General features: G+C 40.0%; 1 protein-coding gene across 1 annotated transcript; it reads left to right on the forward strand.

Annotated features, from left to right (window-relative positions):
• Positions 1 to 139: 139 nt before the first annotated feature.
• Positions 140 to 12,501, forward strand: LOC311104054 (uncharacterized protein). The gene is made up of 3 exons (XM_084145710.1): positions 140 to 354; positions 8,402 to 8,585; positions 10,604 to 12,501. Exons 1-3 carry the CDS (start codon positions 346 to 348, stop codon positions 11,848 to 11,850), a joined length of 1,440 nt encoding a protein of 479 aa, XP_084001836.1. The 5' UTR covers positions 140 to 345; the 3' UTR covers positions 11,851 to 12,501.
• The last annotated feature ends 4,981 nt before the right edge of the window (positions 12,502 to 17,482 follow it).

Genomic DNA, 17,482 nt, shown 5'->3' on the forward strand with positions numbered 1-17,482 from the left:
TAAACCGCCTCTCCCACTTGAAGAGAAGTGCTGAAGACTATGTACTGTAGGTGGCGGCACCTCTTAAACACCACAGAAGAAGCCGAAAAGAATCAGCAGGAAGTTCTTTGTTACATCGAGTTTTCAAACCAAATAAAATTCCACAGGCTTTTGTAGGATATTTTCTGTTGTAAGATTAGTCTACATGAGACGTTTATTTTGATCGAGTTTTGATATTTTAAAAGGTGTGGTCTAGCTTTTTATTTATCTGAACGCTGTGACAAAGAAAGTAACTGTAGCATATACATTTGTTGTCATGTTTTTAATTTGAAGAAACGTTGAAGAAAGAATACAGTAGCCTCCACGATGGATCGGGTAAGTTTGGTTGACTTTTATGAACAGTATGCTTACTGTGGTGTATAAAATGTCTAGGTGTAGTTTGCATCATCTTTGATCTTCCACATCCATGCGTTTGATTTGAATCCAATTTCATCCAAGTAGCCTTCTAGCCTTTTGCACACAGATTGATGATACAAGCAATGCGCAACCATAACTTTGAGGTATTTTCTGAGCACCTTCTCACTTGTTTCTCCAGATGTCAGTACGACCACACACTGTTTTCACACTCATTTGTGGCGCCCAAATAAAACATATCACAGTTGAAAATACTTGATCCTTGTTGCTGCGCGCCTTTATGCAGAGGGAATACAACAATTATAGCTAATCTCAAAGATGTAATATTTGTCAAATTGTTGAGCATGTCCTTATTTAGCATATCAAGATCCTGATGTGGACCTCAGGCAAGAGAATATGCATTGTATGTGCTGAGAAAATCTACTATGTAGTCCAACTGTCAGTATGTGTCATCATATTGAGACAGTAAGGAGTCCATATAGGCCTATCTCAGTATATATAATGAGTCAATATCCGGCCATACCATGTATGATATCTGGAGGGAATCCAAAAATGATTTGTGCATAAGACAAAAATATGGATTTCATATTTGTCTAATTATTGAGCCTTTGCTGAAAACTGCATCATAAATTATCCTTATTTTCAGCATACAGTGGGGAGAACAAGTATTTGATACACTGCCGATGTTGCAGGTTTTCCTACTTACAAAGCATGTAGAGGTCTGTTATTTATATCATAGGTACACTTCAACTGTGAGAGACGGAATCTAAAACAAAAATCCAGAAAATCACATTGTATGATTTTTAAGTAATTCATTTGCATTTTATTGCATCGCAGTGCTAGCTGTGCCACTAGATATCCTGGTTCGAATCCAGGCTCTGTCGTAGCCGGCCACGACCGGGAGACCCATGGGGCGGCTCACAATTGGCCCAGCGTTGTCCAGGGTAGGGGAGGGAATGGCCGGCAGGGATGAAGCTCAGTTGGTAGAGCATGGCGTTTGCAACGCCAGGGTTGTGGGTTCGATTCCCACGAGGGGCCAGTATAAAAAAAAAAAGAAGTACGCACTAACTGTAAGTCGCTCTGGATAAGAGCGTCTGCTAAATGACTAAAATGTTTTAAAAAATGAAAACTCGCAAATCAACTTGATTGGAGATACACAACACACTCCCCACCTCTCGTCATGAGCTGTCCAGCCGTTACGGAGTACCATATACCGGATTTCTAACAGGGTCCTTTTTCTGTGCCTATCTAGCTCAAATTCTAGATGTCAGATTAAAACGGGAATATACAGTCTGCTGACTGTTGCCCTCTAATAGCTCAAATATGTTTTGAACTAACTATTAAAGTATGTTAAGAATTGACCGTGGATAGTCAAAGGTAATTGTCTGCAGTTTTCAGAAAGTGAATAGCTCAATTGATTGTGACGGTCTTGCATTGTAAAATATTACTCAATTCCCATTGAATGCTAAGTAAAGGAAAAATCGTTGTAATTGAATTAAAGGTTGTATACCTTGTGGGTAATTTTTGGTTGACTACTCTCTCACTTAGGGGCCGACAACATAAAAAACAACTATATTAATTATGCATGTTGTAGAATGAAACGGCTATATGTCTTAAATGCTTATGGATTAAGAACCAATTAAAGTGTTAAAACAGAGCAGAGACATTTCTTTAGTGCAAATGTTCCCTCTAGCTCCCTGCAGCTGGTCTGGGTAGAACTTCTCGTTGTAGCTGTGTGGAGATAGGAGTAACAATGGAACTAGTGTCACAAGGAAAAACCAGGTCCAGGGAGGATGGCTGTTGGGAAAGGCTTAAATGTATGTGGTTGAGAATGGGTTATGGACATGACATGTTTAAACCATGTTTAAGTATGAATTTATATGTTTTATAATGTGTTATGAAATGATAAGGGTAAAACAGAATTAACATGATTTGATACTTTGTACTCCAGATGCATGCCTGTGAAGTGAATATAGTCAATACAGTGTGTGACTGTTCCTTTAAAGCAGAGAGTGTGCGAGTCACGCCACCAATAATGAGATAAAGGACAGAAGCCCCGTCTAGAGAAACGCATGTAGCCCTCGTGAGTAAACAATAGATGGCATTGAAAGAGGTTAATCATTCACATAAGGAGGAGTAACTATGCATGTTGTATAAACTGTGACTATGCATTTGTGTCTGTATAAAATGAGAGCTCAGAATCAGGGAAAACAGGTGCTCTGCAGACCATCTTGGCTTATGTTACTTTGTGTAATAAAGTCTATCTTCATTAAACAAAAACGTCTGATTTTTAACAAGTATAGTGATAATTATCCACGACAACCTGAAGGTCATATAACTCAGCCATAGAAACTAAACAAAGATATCCCCATGTACAATAGTGTCATGTCTTTCTTGTGCCTTTTACAGCTTGTTTCTAGTCTAAACCATTGCAGTTATGCATCCTATATATTTATATAATCAGGGTTTGGGGGATATTAGCCCTGTCTCCCACCCCAAGCACCACACCACTGGAATAGCGTGCACTGCAGAGATGTTGACAAATATCCAACACATGGGCTAGTCCACCATCCAGATCAGAGCTGTAAAAACAATCAAGCCTGTCTAATGTGTTTGCTAGAGTGCATTTGGATGATCCAGAAGAGGATTGGGAGAATGTCATATGGTCAGATGAAACCAAAATATAACTTTTTGGTAAAAACTCAACTCGTTGTGTTTGGAGGACAAAGAATGCTGAGTTGCATCCAAAGAACACCATACCTACTGTGAAGCATGGGGGTGGAAACATCATGCTTTGGGGCTTTTTTTCTGCAAAGGGACCAGGACGACTGATCCGTGTAAAGGAAAGAATGAATGGGGCCATGTATCGTGAGATTTTGAGTGAAAACCTCCTTCCATCAGCAAGGGCATTCAAGATGAAACGTGGCTGGGTCTTTCAGCATGACAATGATCCCAAACACACCGCCCGGGCAACGAAGGAGTGGCTTCGTAAGAAGCATTTCAAGATCCTGGAGTGGCCTAGCCAGTCTCCAGATCTCAACCCCATAGAAAATCTTTGGAGGGAGTTGAAAGTCCGTGTTGCCCAGCGACAGCCCCAAAACATCACTGCTCTAGAGGAGATCTGCATGGAGGAATGGGCCAAAATACCAGCAACAGTGTGTGAAAACCTTGTGAAGACTTACAGAAAACGTTTGACCTGTGTCATTGCCAACAAAGGGTATATAACAAAGTATTGAGAAACTTTTGTTATTGACCAAATACTTATTTTCCACTATAATTTGCAAATAAATTCATAAAAAATCCTACAATGTGATTTTCTGGAAATGTTTTTCTCATTTTGTCTGTCATAGTTGACGTGTACCTATGATGAAAATTACAGGCCTCTCTCATCTTTTTAAGTGGGAGAACTTGCACAATTGGTGGCTGACTAAATACTTTTTTCCCCCACTGTATCTGTTCTGTTAGACTTTCTATTTCCTTTGTTAGTATAAAGTCTTTTGACCTAAATTGCTTTTGTTTTCGAGATGAGTACTGAATTGCATGGCCTCTAAAGGCACATGTAAAGGTGTCCCATACAATAAGGGGATTTGCTGTACCTATGTTATGTCGGAAAAAGTATGTTATAAATTCCTTTCTTCTAATTATAAATAAATTATCATCCAATAGGCTTTGATTAAATTTCCAATATCCTCGCCCACGTGGAAATTCAGTAAGAGTAATGTATATGCCAATTATATGATGGTCTGACCGCATTCTGTCCCCTATCAACACTTTTTAAACTTTTGGTGCCAATGAGATAAGAAAGAAGTCAAGACGACTAGCTTGATTGAGTCTCCGCCATGTATATCTCACTAGATCAGTATATTTAAGCCTCCATATATCTACTAGTTCTAATGTATCCATGACATTCACAATTTCCTTAAGAGCATGTGGGTGATTGTTTGTGATTGTTATAATCCCCCACCATAATAATATTGTCCTGAATTGCTTGCAGGGTTGATAATTTATTATATATATTGTCAAAGAAGTGTGGATCATCATTATTTGGTCCTTAAAGGTTAATGAGCCATATCTGTTTATGGTCCAATAACATATTTAAAATAATCAATCTACCTTGTGTATCTATTTGGACAATTTGCACATTCGGATCGAAATTACTATTAATTAATATCATCACCCCTTTTAAATTTCTTTGCCCATGGGAGAAGTATATTTCCCCCCCCCCCCATTATTTTTTTCCACGCTACTTCATCTCGAATTGTTGAATGAGTTTCCTGTATACAATAGATATTATATTCCTTCTCTTTGAGCCATGTAAATATTGTTCTTCTTTTGTTATTATCAGCTAAGCCATTACAATTATAACTGGCTATACTTATTTCACCATACACCATAATGAGATACAAGTTTCAAGTCTATTTATCATTATATATGTTTGTAAATTTACCAATAAAAAAATACCGTAATGATTGAGTGTCCATATAGCTGTACCGTGATATTTGCATTGCTACTGAGTAACCCTTCAATTGTTCTCCACTAATTACCCCGCTAAAGCCCCTCCCCATCCCAAGTTGAGCCGTCATTCCAGTGATCGGCATCCCACCCACGTCCCTCCGGATCCCTAAGGCCCCGAGAGGCCAGGACCCATCCATCGAAAACAGCACACAGTGCCACCCACAAAACAGAAGCAGATTAACCGCCAAAAGCGGTAAATGTAACCGTCGGCTCTGGGATATGCAACCATTTCCCCTCTCAAACACAAAAAAGCACACCACATGGTTGACTGCGGAAGAAATGGGCCGAGCGTGCAAACGCACCGGCATCCACACCTGCCGCAAGGGGGAAAGGACGCCAGAGAGAACACAGGACCAACCACAACAACCACCCGCCAAAACAACAACCGCCTGCCAAAAAAGCCATGTTCTAATTATTTGTATTTAAAGATGTATTATTCTACTTGTTATTTTTTCTTGTTATATCGTTTTATAAAATACTATACTTACTATAAATGTTCTTTAATATTACAATCCCTATCATTGCTAGTTTTGGGTGCTCCATTATTCGACTCCTCTATTACAACTTTTAGAATAGCCATGGAGTAGTCTTTGTGTCTCTGAACATTTGGTTGTCGATATACAGTTTATCCACCACTAGTGCAACATGTTTCCCTTTTAATCTGTTTTCCTTGAAGATTGGATACAGAATTTTGCGACTTTCTGCAATCTCCCTCGGGAACTGATCATTCATGCCTATTTTTGTGCCAGCAAGTCTTTTCCCTAAGCTTTTTACCATTGCTTTATCTTTAAAAAATTCAAATTTGGCAACGATGGGGCGCTCATATTTCTGTCCTCTTTATCCAAAACGATGTACACGTTCGAGTTGGATTTTATCAACAGCCTCGAGTGGGATTTGTAGCGTTGTATGTAGGAAGTCCTTCATAATATTCTCTGTTATTTCTCCCTCCCTTTTCCTGGATACCCATAAGTACTAGATTTTCTCTCATCGATCTAGTTTGGATGTCTAGTAAGGCTTCTCTCAGAAGGTTGTTCTCCTTTTTTAGTTCCCTAACGTCCGTTTCCATCTTAGAGACTGTCACTTTAAATTTGTTGGTTTCTTTCTCCATTACCAAAGCTTTTTCGTCACTCATTTGAAGACTCGCTTTCAACTCTTTTACGTCCTTACTGACCAATTCTAGTATGCCCAATTTGTCATTTATCGACTTCAACAGGTCGCTTTCCACACTTACAAGACCCAGTGGTGAAAAGCATATATCATCTGTATCAGTCGACGAGTCTCGTTTCCTTTTAGGATTAGGTTCTTCTCGCTTATCTTCCGACATGTTTGGGTGTTGCGTGTTGTTGTAATGTTTGTTGATATATTTCTCTAGCCTTATGATCTGTTTTGTGTTATTTTCCAGATTGAATTATATTAACAGCGAATATATGGAATGCTAATATTTAGTCTAACTTACTGATTTTGAATATTATGTTTTTATCTTGAGGTGGTTTGTACCGCTTTCTATTCAATACGCCATCTTGTCTACGTGTCTACAGGTGCTGTTAGATGTAGCATGTTTTATGACCAGTTGGAGCAGTGTAAACAGCACTAAATAAATTATAAGTGTACCAATATATAAAATATATAAAGCCAGCAAAGACTAAGAACAGTTAGTGAATTGCGGTTTATTTATTGTCTCTGCTAATTATTCAAAGCACCCTTTGTTACTTTATTTTAAAACTAAAATGCTTTTGCATTAAAATGCATTTCAAAGCATGAAGGACTCGTCTGTGTGATGAAATGAACGATTGATTGATTGCGTTCATATTATTTATGACAAACAGATTTAGATTATTTTACTTTCGGTTTTGTTCACCAGCTTCAAACAGCTGAAAATCCAATAGTTTGGGTTATGGATAATATATTTCACAGTGGTTTAGATGCTACAATGATTCTCTACAGTATACTTGCTTGTTTTGTCACAAATTGAAATTAGGCGAACTATAATTTTTTTTGCAACCAGGAAATGGTGGAGCAATTTCTGCATTGTGCACCTTTTTTTAAATTACGTTTTATAGTGTTACATAATGTTTTATAGTGTTACGTAATGTTCTGTAATGTTACATAATGTTCTGTAGTGTTACATAATGTTCTGTAGTGTTACATAATGTTCTGTAGTGTTACATAATGTTCTATAGTGTTACATAATGTTCTATAGTGTTACATAATGTTTTATAGTGTTACATCATGTTTTATAGTGTTACATAATGTTTTGTAGTGTTACATAATGTTCTGTAGTGTTACATCATGTTCTATAGTGTTACATAATGTTCTGTAGTGTTACATAATGTTCTGTAGTGTTACATAATGTTTTATAGTGTTACATAATGTTCTATAGTGTTACATAATGTGTTTGTTTGTTGGTAGGCTTACATGTATTATTATTATTTTAGTCGCCCACATGGCCCTTACGCTAGCTCCACTTCTGCCTAGATACTATGTTAACGAATACCTCATTATCTTTCCTTCCTCCCAAAATGTGCACTTGTTCACTTCTCTTCACTGATTTATAATAATAATAATATGCCATTTAGCAGACGTTTTTATCCAAAGCGACTTACAGTCATGTGTGCATAAATTTTTACGTATGGGTGGTCCCGGGGATCGAACCCACTACCCTGGCTTTACAAGCGCCATGCTCTACCAGCTGAGCTACAGAGGACCGATTTGAAAGGAAATGACTGGTAAAAAACATATGGTGGATACTCCCACTAGCCCATGACTTTCGTTAGTTATGATTTTCACAAGTATGTGGTACATTTTCACAACTAAGCACAAAAATAGGTTTCAAAACTCTTAGGCCATTTTCAATTGACTGCTTTTGAAAATATTTTCCTGTAATTTGTTAACAAAACATTTAACTATAATTTCATCAAACTGCTAAACTGAACCACAAAGGCAACATTTTATAGTGTCTAGTTTAAGTACAGTTTGAAAACTGTATGAATTGACATTAATTTAATTTAGGTTGGAAGGTAAAACCAAATCATTTATGGATTTGGCTGTAAAAACTACATTATCCTTCTTCAGCCAGTGTGCTTCTATACAGTAGGGCAAAGTGGGTCACTGTGCTACCATTTGAAATGATGGTGTAGTGTACAATGCACTGCTGAAATACCTGGGTGGTAAATTACAGTTTATTCCACTCATTATCTGAATATTGTTACACTGTGAGCTGATTTTAGATGATGATGCTGTTACAGTAACAAGTCACATAGAAAAGTCTCTCCACGTATGAACCCATAAGTTAATCGGACGACTGACCAATAATGTGAGACTTTAGTTCTGGGTTAATCAAGATTAACTCAGGGTGAAAAGTAGTGAACGATTGCACACTTCAGGAGAAAGGAGATATTTTAAGGATGCATCCAATCAATCAGAGGTTTAGACTACAGTAATCAAATGTTTGGTCTAATGATATTCTATGTACAATACTTCCTATGGTCACCAGGACAGAGCTAGCCCATCCCCCTCCACCCTGCTGGAGTCCCCTGGTCACAACTCTCCTGGTAGAGCCTTACTGCTGGGACTGAAGAGGGTGTCTGTGTGGCTGGTCGACTGCAGGAAAACACCAGGGCAGAGTGGAACTGTAAGAGAAGGACACGAGGAGGGTGATGGAGATTTGATTTCATCAAGTAAGAACAATGGGGTGTGTGGATTAGACTACAATCTGCTTCTGCAACTTCTGTTAATTGATTTATAAACAGTAAAACACTCAATGGCCAGTTAATTGTCGATCCAATTTTATGAATGGGGGGGGGGGTGTACCTAATCAACTGGCCACTGAGTGTACAGTGAGGGAAAAAAGTATTTGATCCCCTGCTGATTTTGTACTTTTGCCCACTGACAAAGACATGATCAGTCTATAATTTTAATGGTAGGTTTATTTGAACAGTGAGAGACAGAATAACAAAAACAAAAAATTCAGAAAAACGCATGTCAAAAATGTTATAAATTGATCTGCATTTTAATGAGGGAAATAAGTATTTGACCCCTCTGCAAAACATGACTTACTTGGTGGCAAAACCCTTGTTGGCAATCACAGAGGTCAGACGTTTCTTGTAGTTGTCCACCAGGTTTGCACACATCTCAGGAGGGATTTTGTTCCACTCCTCTTTGCAGATCTTCTCCAAGTCATTAAGGTTTTGAGGCTGATGTTTGGCAACTCGAACCTTCAGCTCCCTCCACAGATTTTCTATGGGATTAAGGTCTGGAGACTGGCTAGGCCACTCCAGGACCTTAATGTGCTTCTTCTTGAGCCACTCCTTTGTTGCCTTGGCCGTGTGTTTTGGGTCATTGTCATGCTGGAATACCCATCCACAACCCATTTTCAATGCCCTGGCTGAAGGAAGGAGGTTCTCACCCAAGATTTGATGATACATGGCCCTGTCAATCGTCCCTTTGATGCGTTGAAGTTGTCCTATCCCCTTAGCAGAATAACACCCCCAAACCATAATGTTTCCACCTTCATGTTTGACGGTGGGGATGGTGTTCTTGGGGTCATGGGCAGCATTCCTCCTCCTCCAAACACGGCGAGTTGAGTTGATGCCAAAGAGCTCGATTTTGGTCTCATCTGACCACAACACTTTCACCCAGTTCTCATCTGAATCATTCAGATGTTCATTGGCAAACATCAGACGGCCCTGTATATGTGCTTTCTTGAGCAGGGGGACCTTGCGGGCGCTGCAGGATTTCAGTCCTTCACGGCGTAGTGTGTTACCAATTGTTTTCTTGGTGACTATGGTCCCAGCTGCCTTGAGATCATTGACAAGATCCCCCTGTGTAGTTCTGGGCTGATTCCTCACCGTTCTCATGATCATTGCAACCCCACGAGGTGAGATCTTACATGGAGCCCCAGGCCGAGGGAGATTGACAGTTATTTTGTGTTTCTTCCATTTGCGAATAATCGCACCAACTGTTGTCACCTTCTCATCAAGCTGCTTGGCGACAGTCTTGTAGCCCATTCCAGCCTTGTGTAGGTCTACAATCTTGTCCCTGACATCCTTGGAGAGCTCTTTGGTCTTGGACATGGTGGAGAGTTTGGAATCTGATTGATTGCTTCTGTGGACAGGTGTCTTTTATACAGGTAACAAACAGATTAGGAGCACTCCCTTTAAGAGTGTGCTCCTAATCTCAGTTCGTTACCTGTATAAAAGACACCTGGGAGCCAGACATTTTTCTGATTGAGAGGGGGTCAAATACTTATTTCCCTCATTAAAATGCAAATCAATTTATAACATTTTTGACATGCGTTTTTCTGGATTTTTTGTTGTTATTCTGTCTCTCACTGTTCAAATAAACCTACCATTAAAATTATAGACTGATCATTTCTTTGTCAGTGGACAAACGAACAAAATCAGCAGGGGATCAATACACACACACACACCCACTGTATATTGATGATAAGGGCGGCAGGTAATCTAGTGGTTAAGAGCGTTGGGCCACAAATTGAAAGGTTGCTGGTTTGGATCTCTGAGCCGTCTAGGTGGAAAATTTGTCTGTGCCCTTGAGCAAGGTACTTAACCCTAAATAATCCTTTAAGTCGCTCTGGATAAAAGTGTCTGCTAAATAACACGTTTATGAACATTGTTATAGTATTTGTTTATGGACCCATATTTCCAAAACCTAGTTATTCAATGTCTTTGTTTCACAGGGGACACCCCAAACCGTCGTTCTCTCAGTGGGAGGGGCTTATCATCTGGGGCGCCTCAACCACATCATGTTGCTGACCAGACAGAGAAGAGTCTCTCCAGATCAGAACATCTCAAGAAACACCAGCAGAGACATACAAGGAAGAAACCTAACCACTGGTCTTCTGACTGTGGGAAGAGTTTCAGAAGCCGGAGTGGAGTCATAATTCAACAGCGGATTAACAACGGAGAGAAACCGTACTGCTGCTCTCATTGTGGGAAGAGTTTCACTGCCTCTCACACCTTAAAATGTCATCAGAGAATTCATACAGGGGAGAGGCCTTACCCCTGTGTTGATTGTGGGAAATGCTTTGCTTTTTTGGGAGCTCTAAACATACACAAGCTGACACACACAGGAGAGAAGCCTTATAGCTGTGGTCATTGTGGGAAGAGCTTCAGTCAATCGGGGAGCCTGAATTCACACCAGCGAATACACACTGGAGAGAAATCTTATAGCTGTGATCAGTGTGGGAAGAGCTTTGCTCTATCAGAATACCTGAATAGACACCTGCAAACACACACAGGAGAGAAGCCTTATAGCTGTGGTCAGTGTGGAAAGAGCTTTGCTTGCTCAGGAGAGCTGACTAGACACCTGCGAACACACACTGGAGAGAAGCCTTATAGCTGTGGTCAGTGTGGGAAGAGCTTCAGTCAATTATGGAATCTGAATTCACACCAGCGAACACACACTGGAGTGAAGCCTTATAGCTGTGATCAGTGTGGGAAGAGCTTCATTCAATTAGGGAATCTGAATTCACACCTGCAAACACACACTGGAGAGAAACCTTTTAGCTGTGATCAGTGTGGGAAGAGCTTTGCTCAATCAATACATCTGACTAGACACCAGCGCATACACACAGGAGAGAAGCCTTATAGCTGTGGTCAGTGTGGGAAGAGCTTCAGGCATTCAGGGAACCTGAATTCACACCAGCTAACACACACTGGAGAGAAGCCTTATAGCTGTGGTCAGTGTGGGAAGAGCTTCAGTCAATTAGGGAATCTGAATTCACACCAGCGAACACACACTGGAGTGAAGCCTTATAGCTGTGATCAGTGTGGGAAGAGCTTCAGTCATTCAGGGAGTCTGAATTCACACCAGCGAACACATACAGGAGAGAAACCTTATAGCTGTGATCAGTGTGGAAAGAGCTTTGCTTGCTCAGCACATCTGACTATACACCAGCGAACACACACTAGAGAGAACCCTTAGATAGGTATATGTGGGAAGAGCTTTGTTCATTTAGGGCCAATGAGAAAACACCAAAAATCACAAACATGACGTATTTCATCTCCTTCCTATCCGGTTCCAGATCCCTAAATAAAGGATCAATAGAAAACATCTAGTGAACAGTCATATCCATCTCCCATTCTTAAATCAGGTTACTTATTCTGATCACCATGGTAGCCTCTGAGTAGCATAATATGCAGCTCTGATCTAGGATCAGGTCTCTCCTGTGTCTATGTAATATCACACATTGGGATCTAAATGGATAAATGTTCTAGAAAATGTCATAGTGAACCTGTGTGTGTTGGGGGGGATGTTGATAATTGTATCTTCTTTCATATACTCATGATACCATTATTATTAAATGTCATTATGTAGAATAATGTTTCAACAATAGGTGTATATTCATGTATTCAATTGATCAATAAATTCAATCCATTATCTTCTAAACAAGAAGTTATCACTTTAATTTGATATTTTTATAATCATTATCTAAATTGATTAAAATGCTCCTAAAACTAATCAATGATTCATTGGATAATAATATCTATGAGGTCAAGGCAAGAACTATGCATACTGTGTCTTGTAACAATGGTTAATGTAATAACTTTTAGATTTGTAATGGGAAAAAAACGGTAAATGTAATATCTTGTCAGGTAATATAAAATGTTGAATTGTTATAGTAATATATTTTCCATTTAATGTAATAAGTTACATTATCAGGTGAGTAACCTTTTTTTGGATGAATAACAATGACTTCAACCGATCATGTAATATCACCTAAACCAATTTTTTATGTGTTACTTCACTAATGTTAATGCACATACCACACTCCACCAATTGCAAACCCACACACACAAACCTATGCACTTGTACTCACACACAAACACACACTCTAATCATCAAATTGTATTGCTTGCATACACATACAGTACCAGTCAAAAGTTAGGACACATCTACTCATTCCAGGGTTTTTCTTAATTTTTTATCTTTTATATATTGTAGAATAATAGTGAAGACAAACTATGAAATAACACATATTGAATCATGTAGTAACCAAAAATGTGTTAAACAAATCAAAATATATTTTATATTTGAGGTTCTTCAAAGTAGCCACCCTTTGCCTTGATGACAGCTTTGCACACGTGGCATTCTCTCAACCAGCTTCACCTGGAATGCTTTTCCAACAGTCTTGAAGTAGTTCCCACATATGCTGAGCACTTGTTGGCTGCTTTTCCTTCACTCTGCGGTCCAACTCATCCCAAACCATCTCAATTGGTTTGAGGTCGGGTGATTGTGGAGGCCAGGTCATCTGATGCAGCACTCCATCTCTCTCCTTCTTGGTCAAATAGCCCTTACACAGCCTGGAGGTGTGTTTTGGGTCATTGTCCTGTTGAAAAACAAATTATAGTTTTGATGTCTTCACTATTATTCTACAATGTAGAAAATAGCACAAATAAAGAAAAACCCTTGAATGAGCAGGTGTGTCCAAACTTTTGATTGGTACTGTATTTAGCAGATGTTATTGCGGGTGTAGAAATGCTTGTGTTCCTAGCTCCAACAGTGCAGTAATATCTAACAATACACAACAATACAAACACATCTAAAATATACACACCTGTACAATCATACACACACATTGATAAAACATTTACTGAATTAATCTGTAGACCCTATAGTCAACGAGCTAGGGGGCTCACTTAGGGTGAAAATGTCCCTTAGTGATTATTTTTAAAGATCTATGTCCCTAGAGTGTAAAATGTGTTCTATCATTGCAGCAATGGTAGCTTTCTGTATATTATCACTATTTCTATCCATCCCTCCATCCCATTCCGTTTTCCCATAGGGGTTTTACCCTATGACAATGTCAGCACACATAATTTATGTCATAAAAAAAGCATATCAATCACATAAAGGCTTCATAATTCATAAAGGTCATATTAACCAACTGCTATTATTTCATAGAACAAAACGTATAAGATCTCCTATGCTAACCTTATTTTCGGCGCTTATTCCAAAACCCACATTTTTCCCCATTAATTTTGTCCCATAGGGATGGCTGAACGAGCCAAAGGTAACTAATTTCTGAGTTTTAAGACTGTCGAGCTTGTATAGCTCGATATTGACATGATTGGTTGACGGTAAGTGGGGGTGGTACTTCCTGTATAAACACAAACTACCTTACTTGACTACTTCCTATACAACGAAGCCAACAAGCTATCGGCCAATAGCTTTAACACCACATGTATGTAAGATTATGGAACATATGATTACGGCGAGGGTAACTTACTTCCTGGAAAGCAGAGTATATAGTATAGCCACATCAGAGTGGGTTCAGGAAGGGTACGCGAACTATGGATCCAGTGCTCTGCTGAGAAGCAGAGGTCAGGAAGGCTCAGGTGAACAAGGAGACTGTTGTAGCTGTCTTTTTTCATGTGGAGAAGGCGTATGATATGATGTGGAAGGAGGGGTTGTTAATCAAGCTTGATATTATGGGGGTAGGAGGAAGAACGTACAACTGGATAAAGGATTTCCTGTTTGGAAGGTCTATCAGGTGAGGGTGGGGAAGTCTTTATCAGGCAGCTACTTGGTGGATAACGGTACACCACATGAGAGTTTGATTAGTCCTCTGTTTTTCTCAATCATGATCAATTATGTTTACTCTCAGGTACAGCCGGATATAGGGAGGTCGTTATTTGCAGATGATGAGGCCTTATGGAAGAGGGGAAGAAATGTGCCATACATAGTCAGGAAGGTACAGCAAGCAATTGATGAGGTAGAGCGGTGGGCATTAATGTGGGGATTCAGGTTCTCTGTAGAGAGAACTCAAACAGGGTTCTTTACCAGGAGGAAGGTGGGAGATGAGGTATGCTTGAGGTTATATGGAGGAAACTTGGAGAGGGTGGGGGCCTTCAGGTTCCTTGGGGTATACTTTGACACTAGACTGACCTGGGCAGAACACATTGCGAGAGTGGTGGGAAAGTGTAAGAAGGTGCTAAATGGGGGGGGGGGGGACTGTGTGGAAGGGAGTTTAGTCCAATGGTAGTTATTCCTGTAAATCCACCATGGCTACTCCCGCCTCCAGTGGTTGATCTAGAAGTGTTGGAGAGACTACAGGAAGATACGGAGGGTGTTGATCCATCTGATTTCTTTAAGAGACGTCTGGAAACTATGTATCAGGATTTTGTAGCCATTTACACAGATGGTTCAAAAGATCCAAGGACAGGATGTACTGGGTCAGCATTTGTAGTGCAAGAATGTGGGGTGGAAGTCAGGAAACGTATTACAGATCATCTGGCTGTATATACGGCAGAGCTGATGGCCATACTGTTGGCGTTGCAGTGGGTGGAGAAAGTCAAACAAGACAGATTAGTTATTTGCTCTGATTCATGTGCAGTGGTAATGAGTCTTCAGTCATTTAGCTCAGGTAGCAGACAAGACATGCTTTATGAGGTGCTACAAACCCATGGCACGATTAAACAGATGGGTATACAGATACGATTTTTCTTGGATCCCAGCCCATGTGGGGGTGGAAGGGAATGAGGCAGTAGATGAACTGGCTAAACAAGTACTTAGTAGTGGGGATGTTGATGTTGATGTTTCAATGAGCAAGGCAGAGGCAAAAAGACTGATATATACAGTGATGGTGCAGAGATGGCAGGAGCAGTGGAATAGAGATATACTAAGGGAAGGCATTTATTTCAAGTACAGAGGAAAGTCGGGGAGGACGACAGGAAGGGACAGAAGAGAGGAGGCTATTTTTACAAGATTAAGGGTGAGACACAGCCAGTTGAATAAGACATTAAATGTGATAGGAAAGTGTGATTATTGTCAGGAAACAGAGACCGTGGAGCATGTATTGCTGCAGTGTGGGCAGTATCAGGGGGAAAGAGAGGATGAGATCTAGTATGAGGGAGAAGGGGATACAGGAAATTAGTTTAGAGTATATTGAGTAGAACGTCATTAGATATAGTCTCAAATATTTTATATTTTTTAAGAGTAACAGGGCTGCCAGGTAGACTTTAGTTTCTCCCTGTCTCTGGCCCACAGTCCTGTACAGTAGGTGGCGGTAATGCACCAAATCAAATCAAATCAAATTTTATTGGTCACATGCGCCGAATACAACAGGTGCAGACATTACAGTGAAATGCTTACTTACAGCCCTTAACCAACAGTGCATTTATTTTAAACAAAAAAAGTAAGAATAATACAACAACAAAAAAGTGTTGAGAAAAAAAGAGCAGAAGTAAAATAAAGTGACAGTAGGGAGGCTATATATACAGTAAAATAAAGTGACAGTAGGGAGGCTATATATACAGGGGGGTACCGTTGCAGAGTCAATGTGCGGGGGCACCGGCTAGTTGAGGTAGTTGAGGTAATATGTACATGTGGGTAGAGTTAAAGTGACTATGCATAAATACTTAACAGAGTAGCAGCAGCGTAAAAAGGATGGGGTGGGGGGGCAGTGCAAATAGTCCGGGTAGCCATGATTAGCTGTTCAGGAGTCTTATGGCTTGGGGGTAGAAGCTGTTGAGAAGTCTTTTGGACCTAGACTTGGCACTCCGGTACCGCTTGCCGTGCGGTAGCAGAGAGAACAGTCTATGACTAGAGTGGCTGGAGTCTTTGACCATAACGTTGGATGAAAACTGCCGATAAACCCCACTGAAGAAGAAGACTACCTCCTTCCAGCAGTGTGTAGCAGGGAGATTCCTAGATGTGAGAAGTGTGCAGGAGGACCTGAGACAAAGGAATGTGTAGTATTGATGGAATAAGTTGTGTGTGTAAAATGGTGCTGGAGATCAGAGGTGTCCGGTGAGAGAAAGACAGGTTGAGGTTGCCAGGATCAGAGTAGAGCAGAAGGTGTCGTATGCTGAGGCAGTGAAGAGAGTAGTAGAGGAAGATGGGTCCAGGGTGAGGGATACTGAGAGGATCCCTGTGATTAGGCCGAGGTCAACAGAGAGTGATGGGAATAACATGCCATGGTTGTCAACTGTACCACAGGAATAGAACGTAATGCAGTGCCTTAGACCACTGCGCCACTCGGGTTAGTTGGTTTTCCCTCACTAACTTTAAGCATCAGTTGTCAGAGCAGCTTACCGATCACTGCACAGCCAATCTGTAATTAGCCCACCCAACTACCTCATCCCCATATTGTTATTTATTTTAATTATTTGCACCCCATTATCTCTATTTGCACATCAACTTCTGCATATCTGTCATTCCAGTGTTAATACTAAATTGTAATTATTTTGCACTATGGCCTATTTATTGTCTTACCTCCATAACTTACTACATTTGCACACACTGTATATAGATTTTTCTATTGTGTTATTGACTGAACGTTTTGTTTATCCCATATGTAACTGTGTTGCTGTTGTTTTTATCGCACTGCTTTGCTTTATCTTGGCCAGGTCGCAGTTGTAAATGAGAAGTTGTTCTCAACTGGCTTACCTGATTTAATAAAGGTGAAATAAAAATAAATGAAAAAATGAATTAATACTACAGAATAGTAGGCATACACACAGCCACCTCACTAGGTGGCGGCATGCACCTATTACAATTGTTTGCGGATCGTCATAATAACAAAGAAGAAGATGCCCACTTCCTTCAGTCTGCT

Source organism: Coregonus lavaretus, assembly GCF_964263955.1.
Source record: "Coregonus lavaretus genome assembly, chromosome: 28".
NCBI lineage: Eukaryota > Metazoa > Chordata > Actinopteri > Salmoniformes > Salmonidae > Coregonus > Coregonus lavaretus.